The sequence below is a fragment of the Eschrichtius robustus genome, chromosome 3, assembly GCF_028021215.1.
Source record: "Eschrichtius robustus isolate mEscRob2 chromosome 3, mEscRob2.pri, whole genome shotgun sequence".
Lineage (NCBI taxonomy): Eukaryota > Metazoa > Chordata > Mammalia > Artiodactyla > Eschrichtiidae > Eschrichtius > Eschrichtius robustus.
The window spans coordinates 74,255,949-74,274,922 of NC_090826.1; the positions used below are offsets into that span (position 1 = coordinate 74,255,949).

The following is an 18,974-nucleotide window of genomic DNA, read 5'->3' on the forward strand; positions in this document are numbered from 1 at the left end:
AACGTATTATGAAGCTAAGAAGCAGTACCCTCTCTGTCTCCCCGAAAACAATTTCATTGCTGGTTTTAGAGAGGATTACTATCCTGTAATGCCAAAAAGAAAAAAAAAAACCCTAACTTCCCATTTCCCTACACGCACACACACATGCACACAAGTCAATAAACATATTGAGCATAACTAGGTTATCTTCATAATCTGGCACCAGGGCCCAGTGGGCATTCCAGGCTAAGTTTCCCTCCATGCTTGAAGAATTTATGAAGAGGACTTCCTAGTATTCTAATCTGCTTGGCTTGGCCCGTTGCTTGAATTGCTGCATTTTCAGGGGTATTACCATGTCAGGCTGTGTGCTAAGTATTTTATGTAATTACTTCATTAAATTCTCTCAATATACCTGAGGCAGGTACTATTATTATCTCCAATTTAGAGATGAGGAATCTGAGCTAAAAGTTAAATGATCTACTCAGTCCCCCTCCTTAGTGGGAGGCCCAGCTTGTACCCCGACTGGCTCAATTTCGTGCTCTTTTCAACATAAATACATCAGATGCTGCCCATGGGGAACACTTGAAAAAAGGAGAAAAAAAGACTGAGGTGAGGTTCTCTTCAAGCATTTCCAACCGATCACATAATAAAAGGAGCAGAGTAACACTCTGCCAGTGGGAGGAAGCTACCAGGGGGCAGATTCCAGCTTATCACAGGGTAGAAGTTTCTAACAATTAGAGCTTCAGCAAAGGAATGAGATACCTGCTCAAAAAGCAAACTGGGATTCAAAGGCCTAATCACTGCTTATTGAGGATGTTAAAATAAGAGTCATACGTTACAATGCTAAAGCATTTATCATTTATAAAATGCTTCTGTAACTGTCATCTCATTTTGAATTTAGCCTAGGGTGGCCACTTGTCCCAGTTTGCCTGGGACCAAGGGGTTTCCTAGGACATAGGACTTTCAGTGTTAAAATCAGGAAAGTCCTTGACAAACTGGGACGAGTTGGTCAGCCTGGTTTAGCCCTCTCTGCATCTGCCATGAAGTAACAAGGCCATTATCCTCATTTGATCCCATGTTTCTTAAAGTGTGGCCTTTGGTCCAGCAGCATGAGCATCACCTGGGAGTTTGTTAGAAATGCACGTTCTCAGGCCCCATTCTGGGCCACAGAATTAGAACCTTTGGGGTTGGGCTCAGTGATCTGCAGTTTAATAAGCCCTCCTTATTAATAAGCCCTCAGAATCATGATTGCGATTCTAATACACAATCATGTTTGAGTACTACTGATTTAGTCAATTAAAAAACAGAGGATCAGGGAAATCAGGTGGTCTGCTCAAGGTCATTATAGCTAATAGCATCTTAGCTATTGGTGCAGATTTACTAACTCAAAGTAAGACCAGTATTCTTTCTGTTATCCATCAGAAGGGATGTCTTACAATGGGGAGGCGGAATTGAATGGCTTCCAAGTTTCCCTTTCAGATGGAAGACTCCATGAACTCTGGGCCCCTGGAAAAGAGGGCAGACACTACCTCCATCAGCGCCAGACCCTAACACTCGTTCATACCAGGTGGCCTCAAAGTCCACGTCTCTGCCCTGGTGGTAGCGCCACTTGCAGTACACTTGGGTGGCAAAGCACCGGTCCTTCACCTCAGGGAGGGTGGTGAACTGGTCCCTGATGAATCCTTCAAATCCGGACTGGGTTGTTTTCAAGACTTTGAGGTCTTTGATTCCAGAATTAATGACTGGAGGTCCTGTTTCATGTCAAAAGGTAAGAGGGGATGAGGTCATAAAGAAAACAGTGCCTTCTTACTGCCTAGCCCTGAGGATCCTGGTCATTAAAACATGGCACACTACATTTGTACAAAGAGCTACATCACTGCCTGTGTTTTCTCTCTCCCTGTCTCCTCTGAAGTCCACATGATGAAGACAGTGTGCCTTTCCCTCTCTCTGAATTCCACAACTCCCTGCCTTCTCATGCCCTAGGAGAACTGAAGGTCAGAGACTAAACGTCCATGCTGTGTTGAAGCCCACAGGAACAAATACCTTTTTCTCAGCTATGTGCAGAGGTATCTTCTAGGCCAATTACCTTCCACATTTTGAGCTCCATCTCATTCAGCAGGCAGTCATGCTGGAATGAGTTAATAAACTCCTCAAAAGCAGCTCCTCTGTCTGCTATTGTGACGCCCTTTACTGGGGGTGGTCCTCATGTGGATTGTCTACACTGTTGATGGCTCCAATCACCACCAGACCCCTCAGTTCCCTTGCGTTTATGAACTCAGCAAAACCAGAAAATTGCATGAATAGGTAGCATCATGGGCCTGGATGAGCCTAAATAGAGACTGGGAAGATGAGGTCAGTGACCCATGAGGTATACATTGCCTAGGTGGATACTCATAAAGGCCTTTGTTTTTTGGCAGAACTGAGAAGGCGCAAAGTTGGCCTGTGGGGATCTGGGCGGGGTGGACAGAGTTGAAAACAATGGAGGAGATGACATGGCTCTCCGGCGGTCCCTACATTACCTCATGAGATGCATCAGGGAGGTGGAGGGGAGAGAGGCATAATCTGAAAAAGCTGTTTACTTACGCCTGGCAGTTCTAGGTCAGGGCCCAGATGACAGGTAGGGTACCGAGTTAGTGAGGGGAAGATTCTCTCTTTCTTTTTCTTTGTGGAACACACTGTAGTTCCAGCAGTTTGGTGAAGCCTGAAGAACACATGGCACCAGGTGACACACTGGGAAGCCCCAGGGTACAATGTCTGTGGAAAGCAGCCTTCTTCCCAAGGAGGAGTGGCAACTGGCACAGCAAATGCTGGGCAGAGCCAGTGAGGCAGCAGTTGTACTCAGTGGGTGCAAACTTCTCCCTGAGCATGTGTGAGACAGCCCTCCAGGCTGGGAGAAGGTAGAAGAGTTTGGCTGAAGAGGTACAGCAGTTTTGTAATGAGAGAGCAACAAGGTCAGGGAAATTCGGGAATTAACTTCACCATGGCCTTATTTGTATGTGCAGGCTGGTGAGGCCAGGACACTCAGGGGGCACTTGGGTACAAACTCCCAAAAGCATAGTCAAGGCAGAATGACTTAGATCACCTCTTTTCAGTCTTGAAATTAGTCCAGACTAATATCTATGATTTTTGACCTGTTGAATCTTAAGCCAAGAGCTGGAGGTATCAGGCATCACTATGTTGTACATGGTCTTAGTTGAAGAATAAGAATGTAACCCACAATCCTTAATTAAAATCCAGGGCAGCTCTTAATAATCCAATGGTTTACATCATCCTGTGTGATTTCTATTGCTGTGGTTAACTCAGGAGCTGTGGACTTTCAGAAGTATGTAAATAATGACTATATTTTGATATTTTCCCAACCACATGTGTGTGCCTACCAGAGAGAGCAGTGGCCATGGTTAGTGGTAGATTTGCTGATTAAATATGTGCTGATTAAATAAGGTGTTCTGGTCACAGTGTTCTAGGATAATGTGGTAAGAGAGAAAATGGTATTTTCTCAATTGGAAAATACTGAAGTTCTCATTGTAAGCTATATCTGAATCAGGATCAAGAGAAAGATACCAGCAACAATTTCATGCCTTAGGTTGGCTGGGTTTATCAGATTCTAAGTGTTATCAAGACACGATTCTGCAAAATCAGCATTTCTAACAGTGTAGAGCTGACCCAAGTGAGTCTTAAGTCTCAGACCCAAGAGAATTGCAGAAGCAATCAATAAGTATCCATTAAATGAATGAATGAGTGCAGTAAAATTGATTCACCTTAACTTAGCCTTACAACTTAGTGTCTTTTTCTTCTGGACAGTTCTCCTCCATCAATCTTTACCATTTCCCTTCCTGATCTGCCCCCTCCCCTCAACCCTCACCCACAGACAGTGTGACAGGGGGAGAAGGGGAGGGCATCAACACTGATTGAGAAGGTCCTGACTGCCAGCACACGTTCTAGTCATATGGCTAGACACTGGCAGAGGTGGAGTTTGAACTCAGCACCCCACTATGAGATTTCATGCTTTTCTTTCCCCTTTTTGGATCACTCCCCATCCTCAAAATGTTTCCTCCTGCCTTAAACTCTCTCTTCCCATTTCTGTAATAAAAGAGGACTTTCCAAGAGACAAGAAAGTTGCCACCGCCATTCCGCAATGTGCATTCAGGGCTCAGACAGAGCCCCCAGTTGAAAAATACCATCCCCGTTGGTTTGAAATGAAGACTGAAGCATCACTTTTAGAAATGACCCCATGTGTCTTGAAAACATTTTATCATTTAAAAATTTCCTATTGAAATACCAAGATCCCTTAGAGGAGTGACTCCTTAAGCCTTTATAAATTAATATCATAATTTACTTCCAACAGTAATCCCTTCTAGAAAAAAAAAATCCTATAGAAATGAAACTTGAATTTGCAATCAGAAGTGGGGTTAGAACAAGTAGTGGGAATCCTCAAAGGGGGATAAAGAGAAGTCAAGGGAAACCAAAGGCAAACTTTATCTATTTCTGCTTTTCCTATACAGCTGGCCTTGATCACCAGCATCTATGTGAGCCAACCAGACTTTGAATCCTCAGTTGTCTCAATCATAAAAGGATTTCCAGATGCAGGGTTACATATGGTTGAGTCCACAGTCTTGGGACTCAGGTTCCTTGAATTCAGCCTCAGTACTCTCCATGCCTCTCCTCCCCTCTTTATGGGCAGTATTTCCTTGATAGAATTACTTAACCTCTCTCTACCTTGATTTTCTCATCTGCAGGAAATGATAATCATAGCTATTTCCTAGAGGTGATAGATGTCTAAGATGATACACATAAAGGACTTAGTAAAATGGCTGTCCAGGAGGAAATGCTCTATAAAATTATTATGATGATTTTGCCCTAATTGACCTTTTCTTATTGACGTCAACCCCCTGTAAATACTTCCCATGTTTCACAAAGGCTTATTGGGTTCTGAAAACTCCTTCTGACATGCCATCCCTATCCACCTCCAGCCCTGTGATGAGATTTATTGATCTTTGGGGAGTGTCAGTCTGCTAGGCAACTTTGAAATGATCTACTTTCTTGCTAGAATCGGAAAATGGAGAAAGCAGTTGCATTTTCTAATGTGTTTTGACCTCAGTTTCACATGGAATAAAACATCTCATGTTCTCAAAGACAGTTCACTACTGCCACAGTTTAGGCAGAACGCAAAACATCTACTCTGGTGTGCTCATCATTCTATGAACAACGACAAAAACCTATTCTCTTTGAATGTGAAAAATACATTTTCTTGGCACGCATCAGACACCCTGGATGAAATCTGGGAGCTTATTTTATCTTCTCTGTTGGCGGTGCCCCAGCTTTCTGAACACTGGTAGGAACCTGAGCCTTTCAAATTCATGGGCCCATCAACTAAAAATATGATGCTTCACACACTCTTAAAAAGATTCCAGTTTAGACTAACAAGAAGTAATTCAACCCAAAAGACTGTCCTTTTCTAGGTTACTTCCTATGAAACCACTTAATCAGCTCTTTTTTGCCTTTCTGCCATGGTTATGGAGTAATGCAAAAGGAAGATTTTTACATTTTACTTTGCTAGAACATAATCTTTTCTAACTTTCAGTGTCCTCCTACACACTTAACAGATTGTGGTTTATCTCTCAGAGAAGCATACATCCTACCCCTTCAGGTCTCTAAGGGAAAGAAACTGCAAATTAATAGAAACTAAGCCCGATTCCTTACCTACGCATCAGGTGTCACAAAGCACAAAGCTTTACTGAGCCAAGAAAAAAAAATCCTGTCATGAAGGAGATAATTGCTTCCACATTTAACACCTCCAAAAAGGACACAAATAGCTAAAAGGAGGATATTTTAAAACTATATTAAATCATTCTAGTAGAAAACCTCAAATTTGTAAAGTGCTAGAAAAAGTGAAGATCAATTAAATATCATTTGCCTTTGAGAGTCCATTTAGCTCATGGAGGTAGGATGAAAGCTCCCTGTGTGCAATTCTGGATGGGGAGAGATGACGTCACCCAGATGGAAGGAAGTTAACTGGGTTTTTGTACAATGAGGTGATGATCAAGATGATTTTTAAAAGATCTTGTGCTTGCCAAGAACCTTTCTTTTGGAATAATTGAAGAGCGTCTTAGTCTTGATATCAAAATGATACAGGCAGCCTTCTTGGCAGTGGCCATCTCTGTCCTGAGTCTCCCACTTTCCCCATCTCATTTCTTCCATCTGCCCTGCTTGACACCTCTTAAATCTCTTCTCCTCCAGGACTTTAGTTTTATCAACACCCTTCCTAAAATCTTCCTCCTACCCCTACTAGTCTCCATGTCAATAGATTTTTTTTTTCACCACTACAAGACAGTATCTCTTATTTGAAACCGCTTCTCTATCTTCCATTCCTCTATTTGGTTATGCTTTAGTTGAATTTTTATAATTAGTGTCAGATTGGGAGAAAATTGATGCTTAAAGAATTATGAATTATAATTCAAACTGTGTGTGGGGGGGTGTGTTGGGGAGATGCTCTGCTTAGTTCAACTAGTTTAAATTCGTGACTCAACCATCCCAGCGACTTCAAGGCTTGGCTAAGCTTGTAGTTCACAGAGACTCACAGAGAAACAGTTTGGAAGATCCAGGTTCCATATAACACCTACATCAACAGCCTGTACCACACATGCAGAGCCTAGCTCTCCTCTCGGAGCTGGGGAAGTCACAAAAATAACACCAGCCCTCATCCCTTTGGTGAAAAAATTTCTCTCTCTCTTCCAGATTCTCCCATGGAACTAGCAGACTTTGAAACAGCTAAAAGAACACTTAATGATGTAGCTTAAAAAGATACCCTAGGAAAAAATAGTGTAATGGGAGTTTTATAGCAATTCTCAGGGCCTAAAGTGGGTGCTTCAGATTCAGTAGGCTTTCTATAAATGTTTGTTCAATTGATAAGAATGAATCCAGTCCACCAGGAGAAACCCAGTTACATATCCTGCTGGGAAAATTTGCAGGCTGAATGGGTGATTAAGTACATGTGTTTGAGGGGGCAGAATTCTCACTATCCTAGCCAGCCCCCCACAAAAAGCCCTACTTAGAGGTTTGTAACAACAGCCTTCAGCATGTGAATTGGGGTGTGTGTGTTTGTGTGTGTAAGATGATTATTTTCTTTAGTTAAGCCTATGCAAGGGCGTTTCTTATGACAGTGATTGTACACTGAATCACCTCATGATATCTGCAGTTTTAGCTCCTGGAAAATAAGCAAATTAAGAATTAAACTTTGTTACCAAAAAAACGGCATAGACCCCTACTCTCCAAAGAAGGACAGAGTACAAATGTCATCTTCAAATAGACAACACAGGAAGATACACAGACTCAGGAACGTGTGCACACATACTGCACACCCCCAAGGCAGCAGATGCCTCCTTCCCTGCTGACCCCTGCCAGCCCCCGCATGCTATGGGAGGGGGGAGGTGCTGGACTCCAGACAAGTCAAGCTGGAGCTCTGGGAACACTGCCACAGTGATCGCAACACCCTGAAATTTTCTGCAGAAAGAAAAAGCTTTGGCCTGATTCTGTTGATTAGTTTCCACCCTGCAGCAGCCAGGTGACTAGAATTCAGGCTGATGATAGCTCCTGGTAAATCCTGGAAAGAACAAGGGTGTGAAGAGCAGCCTGTTTTCTTCCTATGATCAGCTGAGCCCTAGATTTGGCCACTCCACTTCCACCTCCAGGGGTCTGCTAAATATTCTTGCGGAGGGAGGTCACCAATGATGCCTACTTGCCAAACTGCACACTCTCTTCAGTCTTCTTTTAAACCAAACTTCTTAACCTTCCTGTGGAGGAGACCACTGGCAGGTCCTCTTCCTCCTGGGTCCCCAGCGAGACTACATTTCCTGGCCCTCCTTGCAGTTAGGTGTGGCTGTGTGATTGGGTTCTCTTCATTTGATGTGCTCTGTGCTACTTCAGGCCTTGAGCAGTTTCACCTCCTCCTTTTTTTCTTCAAGCTCTTTTCTTCTCCTTGTTGTCTGGTATGGGGAATCTACTCTCAAGGTGACCCCAGAAAGTGAGGATCAAAGCTGTCTGGTTGCATCAACCTGGATTCCTGAATAACTTCCTGACGTGGAGCATCCTCCCAACACACACACACACACACACACACACACACACACGCACGCACGCATGCACACACGCACACGTGCACGCACACACACACACATGTGCGTGCGCGCGCACACACACACACACACACACACACTGAACTTGACTTTTACAAAAAGCTGTAAGCTTCATGTGCAAAGCCACTACATATAAGCCTACTTATTATGCATTCTATTATCCCAATAAGTATCCCTCATTTCTTGAAATGTATTTTCCCTTTGTTTCCATGACACCACTGTCTCCAAGCCTCCTCCTGTCCCTCTGATCATTCTTCTCTCTCACGCTTTAAACTGTCCAACCCTTAAACTGGGGAATTTTCCCCCAGGCCCTCTCATCTTTCTTCTTCTCACTTTATATGTTTTTCTGGATTGTTCCTTCTTCCCCATGGCTTCACCAACCAATTTGGAAATAGATAGTCTCCAAGTCCATCCCTTATTCCCAAACTTACCAGCTTCCTCTAGAAACTTCCTCATTATATGTATTATTCTTAGTCAACACCCACAGGCCCCTGACTTTAGGATAACTTTAACCTGTCCTTCTCTCTAACCTTCCATCCTTACGCAAATACTCAGACTTATAAGCACACTTCAGAAATGCCTCACATAATGTCTCTCCCCAACCTCTGTAGTCTTTTCATCTCTACCTCTTCTGCCTTAGTTCAGACTCCATCATTTCTTCATCTCTGCAACAAGTCTCCAAATGTCTCACTACTGCCTGTTTCTCCAGCCAGTTTACCATAACCTTGGTCAGAATTACTAAACAGTACACACATACACATAAAGACCTTTCCTGGATCTCTATTATCATTCAAAATAATAATAATAACAGCTTTCTTTCAAAGAGTGCTTCTTATGTGCCAGGTACTGTGCTAAATGTTAAATTAACATTTATCCCCTTTCATTCTCTGGGTAATTGCTGAGGTAGACACTGTTATTCTCATGTTAGAAATAAAAAAAACACTGAAGTAGTATACTTAATGTGCTCACATTCACAAAGTTATTAAGTAGAGAAGCTCAAATTCAAAAACAGTTCAGTCTTCATACAATAAAGGTAGGAAATCATCCACATGCAATGCTAGTAGGGAGGTTAAAAGACAAAAGTAGTCAATTCATTTGTATCCATGATAAGAAGTTAAGGGATACACAAAACAATTAGATGTAAAATATAATATCAAAAACAGTAATCATGAAGGGAGTAGAGTACAAGTGCAAGGTATCTATATATAGAGAGATTGCTATACAAAAACCTCATGGTAAACACAAAACAAAAATACCCACAAAAAAGAAAAAGAAATCCAAACATAATACTAAAGATAGTCATCAAATCACAAGAGAAGGGAACAAAAGAAGAAAGGGGAAAAAAGAAGACCTACAAAAACAAATCCAAAACATTAACCAAATGACAATAGGAACATACATATTGATAATTATCCTAAACATAAATGGACTAAATGGTTCAACCAAAAGACATAGACTGGTTAATGGATAAAAAAAGCAGCATCCATATATGTGCTGCCTACAAGAGACTCACTTCAGACCTAGAGACACACCAGACTGAAAGTGAGGGGATAGAAAAGGTATTCCATGCAAATGGAAATCAAAAGAAAGCTGAAGTAGCAATACTTATATCAGACAAAACAGACTTTAAAATAAAGACTGTCACAAGAGACAAAGGACACTACATAATAATCAAAGGATCAATCTGAAAAGAAGATATAACAATTATAAATATATATGCACCCAACATAGGAGCACCTTAATATATAAGGCAAATATTAACAGACATAAAAGGAGAAATTGACAGTAACATAATAATAGTGGGGGACATTAGCTCCCTATTACATCAATGAACAGATCATCCAGACAGAAAATCAATAAGGAAACACAGACCTTAAATGATACATTAGATCAGCTGGCCTATTTATAGAGCATTCCATCTGAAAGCAGCAGAATACATATCCTTTTCAAGTGCACATGGAACATTCTCCAGGATAGATCACACACTGAGCAACAAAGCAAGCCTTGGTAAATTTAAGAAAATTGAAATCATATCAAGATCTTTTCCAACCACAACACTATGAGGCTAGAAATCAACTACAAGAAAAATAACTGCAAAAAAACACAAACACGTGGAGGCTAAACAACCAATGGATCACTGAAGAAGTCAAAGAGGAATTCAAAAAATACCTAGAGACGAATGAAAATGAAAACACAATGATCCAAAACCTATGGGACACAGAAAAAGCAGTTCTAAGAGGGACGTTTATAGCAATACAAGCTTACCTCAGGAAACAAGAAAAATCTCAAATAAACAACTTAATCCTATGCATAAAGCAACTAGAGAAAGAAGAATAAACAAAACCCAAAGTTAGTAGAAGGAAAGAAATCATAAAGATCAGAGCAGAAATAAATGAAATAGAGACTAAAAAAAAAACAATAGAAAAGATCAATGAAACTAAAACTGGTTCTTTGAAAAGATAAACAAAATTGATAAACCTTTAGCCAGACTCATGAAGAAAACAAGGTAGAGGGTCCAAATCAAAATCAGAAATGAAGAAGGAGAAGTTACAACTGACACCACAGAAATACAATATGCCAATAAATTGGACAACCTAGAAGAAATGGACAAATTCTTAGAAAGGTACAGTCTCCCAAGACCAAACCAGGGAGAAATAGAAAATATGCACAGAACAATTAACAGTAGTGAAATGGAATCAGTAATTTAAAAACTCCCAGTGAATAAAATTGCTGGACCAGATGGCATCACAGGTGAATTCTATGAAACATTTAGAGAAGAGTTAACACCTACCCTTCTGAAACTATTCCAAAAAATTGCAGAGGAAGGAACACTTCCAAACTCGTTCTATAAGGCCACCATCACCCTGATACCAAAACCAGACAAAGATATCACAAAAAAAGAAAATTATAGGTCAATAACACTGATGAACATAAATGCAAATATCTTCAACAAAATACTAGCAAACTGAATCCAACAGTACATTAAAAGGCTCATACAACATAATCAAGTGGGATTTATCCCAGGGATGCAAGGATTTTTCAAAATCCACAAATCCATCAGTGTGACACACCACATTAACAAATTGAAGAATAAAAACCATATGATCATCTCAATTGATGCAGAAAAAGCTTTTGATAAAATTCAAAATCCATTTATGATAAAAACTCTCCAGGAAGTGAGCATAGAGAGAACATACCTCAACATAATAAAGGTCATATATGACAAACCCACAGCTAACATCATACTCAATGGTGAGACGCTGAAAGCATTTCCTCTAAGATCAGGAACAAGACAAGGATGCTCACTCTAGCCACTTTTATTCAACATAGTTCTGGAAGTCCTAGCCACAGAAATCAGAGAAGCAAAAGAAATAAAAGGAATCCAAATTGGAAAAGAAGTAAAACTGTCACTGTTTGCCGATGACATGATGCTATACATATAACATCCTAAAGATGCTACCAGAAAACTACTAAGCTCATCAATGAGTTCGGTAAAGTTGCTGGATACAAAATTAATATACAGAAATCTGTTGCATTTCTATACACTAACAATGAAAGATCGGAAAGAGAAATTAAGGAACAATCCCATTTACCATCACATCAAAAGGAATAAAATACCTACGAATAAACCTACCTAAGGAGGCAAAAGACCTGTATTCCAAAAACTGTAAGACACTGATGAAAGAACTTCAAGATGACACAAACAGATGGAAACATATACCATGTTCTTGGATTGGAAGAATCAATATTGTTAAAATGACCATACTACCCAAGACAATCTACAAATTCGATACAATCCCTATCAAATTACCAATGGCATTTTTCACAGAAATAGAACAAAAAATTTTTTAATTCATATGGAAACACAAAAGACCCTGAATAGCAAAAACAATCTTGAGAAAGAAGAACAGAGCTGGAGAGACCATGCTCCCTGACTTCAGACTATATTACAAAGCTACAGTAATCAAAACAGTATGGTACTGGCACAAAAACAGACATCTAGATCAATGTTACAGGATAGAAAGCCCAGAAATAAACCCATGCACTTATGGTTAATTAATCTATGACAAAGAGGCAAGAATTTACAATGGAGAAAAGAAAGTCTCTTCAATAAGTGGTGCTGGGATAAGAAGACAGCTACATGTAAAAGAATGAACATAGAACATTCTCTAATACCGTATACAAGAATAAACTCAAAATGGATTAAAGACCTAAATGTAAGACTGGATAGTATGAAACTCCTAGAGGAAAACATTGGCAGAACACTGTTTGACATAAATCGCAGAAACATTGTTTTGGATTCATCTCCTAGAGTAATAGAAATAAAAAACAGAAATAAACAAATGGAACCTAATTAAACTTAAAAGTTTTGCATAGCAAAAGAAACCATAAACAAAATGAATAGACAACCTATGGACTGGGAGAAAATATTTGCAAACAATGCTACTGATGAGGGATTAATTTCCAAAATATACAAACAGCTCATACAGCTTAATATCAAAAAAACAAAGAACCCAATAAAAAAAATGGGCGGAAGACCTAAATAGACATTTCTCCAAAGAAGACATACAAATGGCCAACAGGCACTTGAAAAGATGCTCAATATTGCTAATTATTAGAGAAATGCAAATCAAAACTACAATGAGGTATCACTCTCACAGGTCAGAATGGCCATTATTAAAATGTCTATTAATACTAAAAGCTGGAGAAGGTGTGGAGAAAAAGGAACCCTCCTGCACTGTTGGTGGGAATGTAATTTGGTGCAGCCACTATGGAGAACAGTATGGAGGTTCCTTAAAAAACTAAAAATAGAGTTAATCATATGATCCTGCAATCCCACTCCTGGGCATATATCCAGAGAAAATTCTGATTTGAGAAGATACATGCATCCCAATGTTCACAGCCGCACTATTTATGGTAGCCAAGACATGGAAGCAACCTAAATGTCCATCAACAGATGAATGGATAAAGAATATTACTCAGCCATAAAAAGTGTGAAATAATGGCATCTGCAGCAATATGGATGGACCTAGAGATTATCATATTAAGTGAAGTAAATCAGACAGAGAAAGACAAATATCATATGATATCACTTACATGTGGAATCTAAAAAAAATGATACAAATGGACTTATTTACAAAATAAAAATAGACCCACAGAAATAGAAAACAAACTTATGGTTACCAAAGGGGATAGAAGGAGTGGGGGGAGATAAATTGGGAATTTGGGATTAACATATACACACTACTATATATAAAGTAGATAAACAACAGGGACCTACTGTATAGTACATGGAACTATATTCAGTATCTTATAATAATCTCTAATGGAAAAGAATCTGAAAAAGAATATATATATACATATACATGTATGTATGTGGTGTGTGTGTATAACTGAATCACTTTACTGTACACCTGAAACTAACACAGCATTGTAAATTAACTATACTTCAATTTAAAAAATGGTTTAAAAAAATTTGTTAATAAAAATAGCAAAGCAGTAAAAAAAACAACAAAAAAACAAACAACAAGAAAACGGTTTAATCTGACAAGACCTATGGACTTAACTACCATGCAAAAACTGCCTCCTAGTTACACCAATTTTTTTTTTTTTGGCCATGCTGCACGGCTTGCAGGATCTTAGTCTCCCGACCAGAGATCAAACCTGGGCCCTCAACAGTGAAAGTGCAGAGTCCTAACCACTGGACGGCCAGGAATTCCCTAGTTAGGCCAATCTTGCTAGTATGGTACATTAGAACCAAACCAAGCTCTTCATCCTCATCTCTGCTCCTTACATTCTAAAAACTGGACCCTTCAACCTGCTACTGTTGCACAAATGCTTTGCCCTTTCAACACTAAAATCATTTGCCTAGTATGGTGATCTACATAAGGCAGATGCTCAAAATATTTGTTTCTCTCTTCCACTCTTTATGACTCCTACCGATGTACATTCTGTTTCTTCTGCCTGTAATTTCCTTTCCCCTTTCTATGTCCAGCACATTCTGAATCACTTTTCAAAAGTCAGTTGGAATATTTCCTCCTCCCCCATCAAGCCTTCCAGACTGCCCTAGGAAGAGTTAGTTTTCTGCATCTCTTTACTCCCATAGCATACCTTTAATTCTTTCATAGTGGTCTTTAGCCCCTCATATTGCAATAAATCTATTTATAAGTCTATCTCCTAATATTCATCTACTGTGAACTCACTAGGGTCAGAGAGTGTCTTATTCACATCTGAATCTACCACCGTTAGTATACCTAACAAGTCCTCAAAATCATTATTGAATGAATAGTCTTTAAATCAATGACATAAATATATGTTATACAGGCTCTTATCTTTTTAGTTAGCTCTCCTGAAATCTAATTCTAGCCCCTGCTATTATTTTACATAATTAAAAGTGGAATGAGAAACATGTTAAGTATTGTAAAAATCACTCAAAGTGGTTTAGAGCTAACCAATATGGCAGCCACTAGCCACATGTGGCTATAAAGCCCTTGGAATATGGTAAATGAGAAATGAGATGTCCTGTAAATATAAAATACACACAGAAATTCAAACACTTAATTTAAAAAATAATATTAAATATTTCATTAATAATTTTTGTATTTATTACATATGTAAGTGGCATTTTGGATATATTAGGTTAAATAAAAAGTATTATTAAAATTAATTTGTTTCTACTTTTCTAATGTGACTACTAGGAAATTTTTAAATTAGATATGTGGCTTGCATTATATTTCTGCTGGGAAGTGCCAGTTTAGAGTTTATAATTTTACAGGGGTATTCACTGTGATTTGGGTAGGAAAACACCGGCCTGGGGAATCAGGAACCTCTCTCTTTCCTCCAAAGTCACATACATAAAGCAAGACAGAAGGAAGGAAAGAAAGGAAGTTACATTTTAACTAACAAACAGCTCAGTCAACAAGTTAATATATCACATGACTACAGATTTAGAGGATTAAAAAAATCATTACCTTTTCAACTTAACAACTAGTTATTCAGTCTTCCTTATATAATAATAATTTCACAACTGTTAATCAAACACTGAGAAGGCCCTGGCTGTGTCTGGAATTTAATACAGATAGGGAAAAATACTAAATGATAGCTAAAATACTAGGACTTCCTAAGGGAAGGCATTATCCAATAGAACTTAGATGAGAGGAACTTATATTTTATTAACCTTTTAATATTCCTGACATTTATGAGACGTCACCTCAAATTCTTACTGAAGAGAGCTAGAGAAGAAAAAAAGAGATACAGAAAGGAAAAGAAATGAAATGAAAGAAACAAGCAGGAAAGGGGAGGAAAGGAGAAGAAAAGAGAAAAGGAAAATAGAAAAGAAAAAATTTCAGAGTTCACACTCTCAATTTATAATGATCATTAAAGTTTATTTTTTATTAGGATAGAGACATTTCTACCATGGTGGTTCTACGGTTCTTAGAGGTCCTCTAGTCTAACTCTTAGTCAATTATTGAACTCTGCTCTGACAACCTCAACAAATCAGTGGAAGACACACTTTGCTAAGTTCAATCATCAGCACTAATAAGGTCTATATTGTAATTATGTTCCTCAGTTAATTTTTAGATTTCTTGGTAAATAGAAAGAATTATATAATTGTCACTGCTATATTTAAAGGAGGTTTATTTTATGGTAACTATAATAATATCAGTGGTTTTATTATTATGACAAAATTTCAAGGAAATGTGATTGTTATTTTCTAGATATTTCCTATAAAGGTTATTATAATCATAGCATGGTATGGTACAAAAATAACTGGTCAGAAAATTCAGAGATTTGAGCTTTTGTCAGCCTGTGTCTTTTTTTCCCTCACTTCAAAATCATGCAATAAAAATGATCACTCAACCCCCAGATTTTTTGCAAAGGTTATTATTTCATATTTATATTTTTAAGATAAAAAGCAGATAGTTCTTTAATGTAATCCAGGGTCACACTGTTCATTCCCATCTCAGATTTAAAAGACTTCAAAATTCTCTACAGTTTTCCTTGGTGTTAATAAACAGAGTTGTTTAGAAGAAAAAAAAAAAAACTGAAATTGCTATTGCAGAATCAAAACATGAAGAACATTTTCTCACCACTCCTCAACTGTTCAACCTCACAGAAGTGCGTTCCAGTGGGAGTATGAATAAATGCATGGACATGCTTAACTCCATTCTGAAAATTAGAAAAAAAAAATTATTTCCAGTAAAATTTCAACATATGTCATAAAGCCAATTTCTTTAATTAAACTGAGAGCACGAATAAGTGAGGTAACCTTTTCAAAACGTTTCCAAGGGACTTCTTCCACATAGACTTGAACTCGAATAACATGGTTAAAAGAAGAAAGGAAATGCTCACAGATATTCACTGCAAACGTTTCTATGCTTTTGATCTGTAAAAAGAAATAAATGTGAATGATCAGAAATACTTGCCCCACTTAAAAATCATTTTAAAATATCCATGGGACTCTCTTTCCTGATAAAGTGTTTTTTAGAATCAGAGAAACAAAGAATAAGAAAGAATTAGAGATGAATTGGTCCTAATCCCAATTTCTCACAAGGGCTCCTAAGTGTAGTTAATGGATCACCATCACCAGGTGAGACTATCCTGTTTTTAAAAGAAAACTGTGTGCAGGAGAGGATGTGTCTATCCATCAGTGGATGAGCAAAAAGGAACTTAACGTTCAGATTCTCCTCACGGTGAGCTCAGTCATCACCCATGGCAGCTAAAGTACTGCAGGATACTTCAAAACACTCTGCTCTCTTCATGAGGCTGGGAAACAGACCTCCCAGTTTCCCAAAGAAAAATGTTAATGAAGGGTCACTTCAGCTTCCTTGCCTTGCAAACAGGCCTTCTATTGACCATCCCCAGCTCTCCACCCCCATAAAGCAGCTCCCTTCTTCCATCCAAATTCTTCAGGTTAATCTCTAGGCAATGTTTTATGGTCCTAGTACAGTCTACAGATTATTTATGGCTTTGCCTATAATTAAGGTAGACTGTATAGGTTTCCCAAGGATAGTTTTGTTTTATACCTGTTGTCTCAGAATAATTATTAATAAGCATCCTATTTCACTCTGAAAAGTATCCTGGTTTGGATAAGAAATTATACAGTCACTCTATCTACAATGAATAAATTTAAATTGGTTTTAACATCCAGGTCCATTCTTTCACTTTTCTGTACTTCTCACATAGTACAGGAAATATAAGAATTTGTGTTATATAGAGACCCTCTTCTCTAACACAGTACAGAGCTTATTTTCAATTCATTTTTAAAGAAAGCAATGCTTTTTTCCATAGCCCTGCCTATACTTGCTGGGCCATTCTGATTAGCAAGAGAAAGGTTCAGGGTGTAGGCAGACCTTGCAGAAATAATATTTCAATTAGTTTGCTTGGGCTTCCCTGGTGGCACAGTGGTTAAGAATCTGCCTGCCAATTTAGGAGACACGGGTTCAAGCCCTGGTCTGGGAAGATCCCACATGCTGCAGAGCAACTAAGCCCGTGCACCACAACTACTGAGCCTGCGCTCTAGAGCCTGCGAGCCACAACTACTGAAGCCCGCGTGCCTAGAGCTCGTGCTCCGCAACAAGAGAAGCCACCACAATGAGAAGCCCGCGCACCGCAACGAAGAGTAGACCCCGCTCGCCGCAACTAGAGAAAGCCCGCATGCAGCAACAAAGACGCAATGCAGCCATAAATAAATAAATAAATAAGGTTCTAAAAAAAATTAGTTTGTTCATTTCGTGCATTACGGGTGTGAATTTCATGCAAAAGCATGAGAAAAGAAGCTTTCCAGTCTACATTTCTTGCCTTTCTAGACTTCTTAGTAAATAAAAAAATTATCTTGAATTGCCCAGAAATCTGCTGGTCATCCAGCACAGTTTCACTCACACTTAGAGAAACCTGAGGTAAAAGTGCTAAGAGATTAGAGTCTATCAGTTCCAAGACCCTTCTGAAAAGTACAACTACCACCAAATGTGGACACTAAGTGGTCACGGAGTTGGGAAAATCAGGAAGGTATTAAAAGTTGGACAGATCTCGAAATGTATCTGATACTTGATTTTCTTCTAGAGCAATACCAAGAAGAGAAATGGTACTTTCTTCTATAAATGCACATCATTCTAAAAGAAAAAAATAATAGGACTCAAATAATTGCATGACAAAAATGTGTAAAATTCTATTCTGAAATCTTCTCAGGGCCTTGATTTGCCAATGATCCTAATTAAGAGATAACGTAAATTTGTCAAGTAGGATTCTCTGCCTAAAAGATGTTGTAGTGAGTTGAGAACCAAGAAAAGAGAACAAATGGGAAAAAAAGAAGAAAAGAAAAGAGAATAAAAAGGTGAGTTTAAAAAAAAAAAGCAAGATTTTCTGTAAAGCTTAGACTTTTAGAATAGAAAAGGAATTTTTTTCAATGGTTTAAATGTAGAAATAGGGTTAAAAAGTACAGGGAACTTGAAATAAGCAAGTAGTATCCTCATAATATAGTACAGTGATTTCTGCATCCAGATGGGCAGCATCTAAGAAGTAGAATGACGCATACGCCTTTGAACTTTGCCAGGACATGAACTGTGTTCTTGATGGTGTCTGTAGGGATGAGGTCTGAATTGTCTCCATGCAGGTAATCTTTTTTGGAGCTCAGAGTAAGTTGCACTGAAGTTGCCACTTCTTTAATGCTGTGATATTTTCCATCTCGCTGAATATGGAGAATTTTTACCATATCCTTCCCATAGCCAGTTTGGACAAGCTCCACCTCATCATTCTGCAATGAAAACAGTCATCTTAATGAAGAAGGCTAAATGAAAACAAGAAGTCAACTTCAATTTCTTTAAGCCTTAATTTTATCATGTAATCATGAAAGGTAAGAGTCAG

The 18,974-nt window shown here is 38.7% G+C and overlaps 1 protein-coding gene across 2 annotated transcripts in view; it reads right to left on the minus strand.

Moving 5' to 3' along the window:
- The window catches only part of LOC137762363 (uricase), a 41,990-nt gene that overhangs the window by 12,286 nt on the left and 10,730 nt on the right, over nt 1-18,974 (minus strand). For both annotated transcript variants that reach the window (XR_011073540.1, XM_068540187.1), the window contains exons 2-5: nt 18,646-18,864; nt 16,381-16,497; nt 16,202-16,280; nt 1,544-1,730 (exon numbers count right to left, since the gene is read on the minus strand). Coding sequence is in view for 1 of the 2 variants with exons in the window: in XM_068540187.1 (XP_068396288.1) it covers nt 1,544-1,730; nt 16,202-16,280; nt 16,381-16,497; nt 18,646-18,864 (602 nt within the window). In the remaining variant the exon portion in view is untranslated. The remainder of the gene's footprint in view (nt 1-1,543; nt 1,731-16,201; nt 16,281-16,380; nt 16,498-18,645; nt 18,865-18,974) is intronic.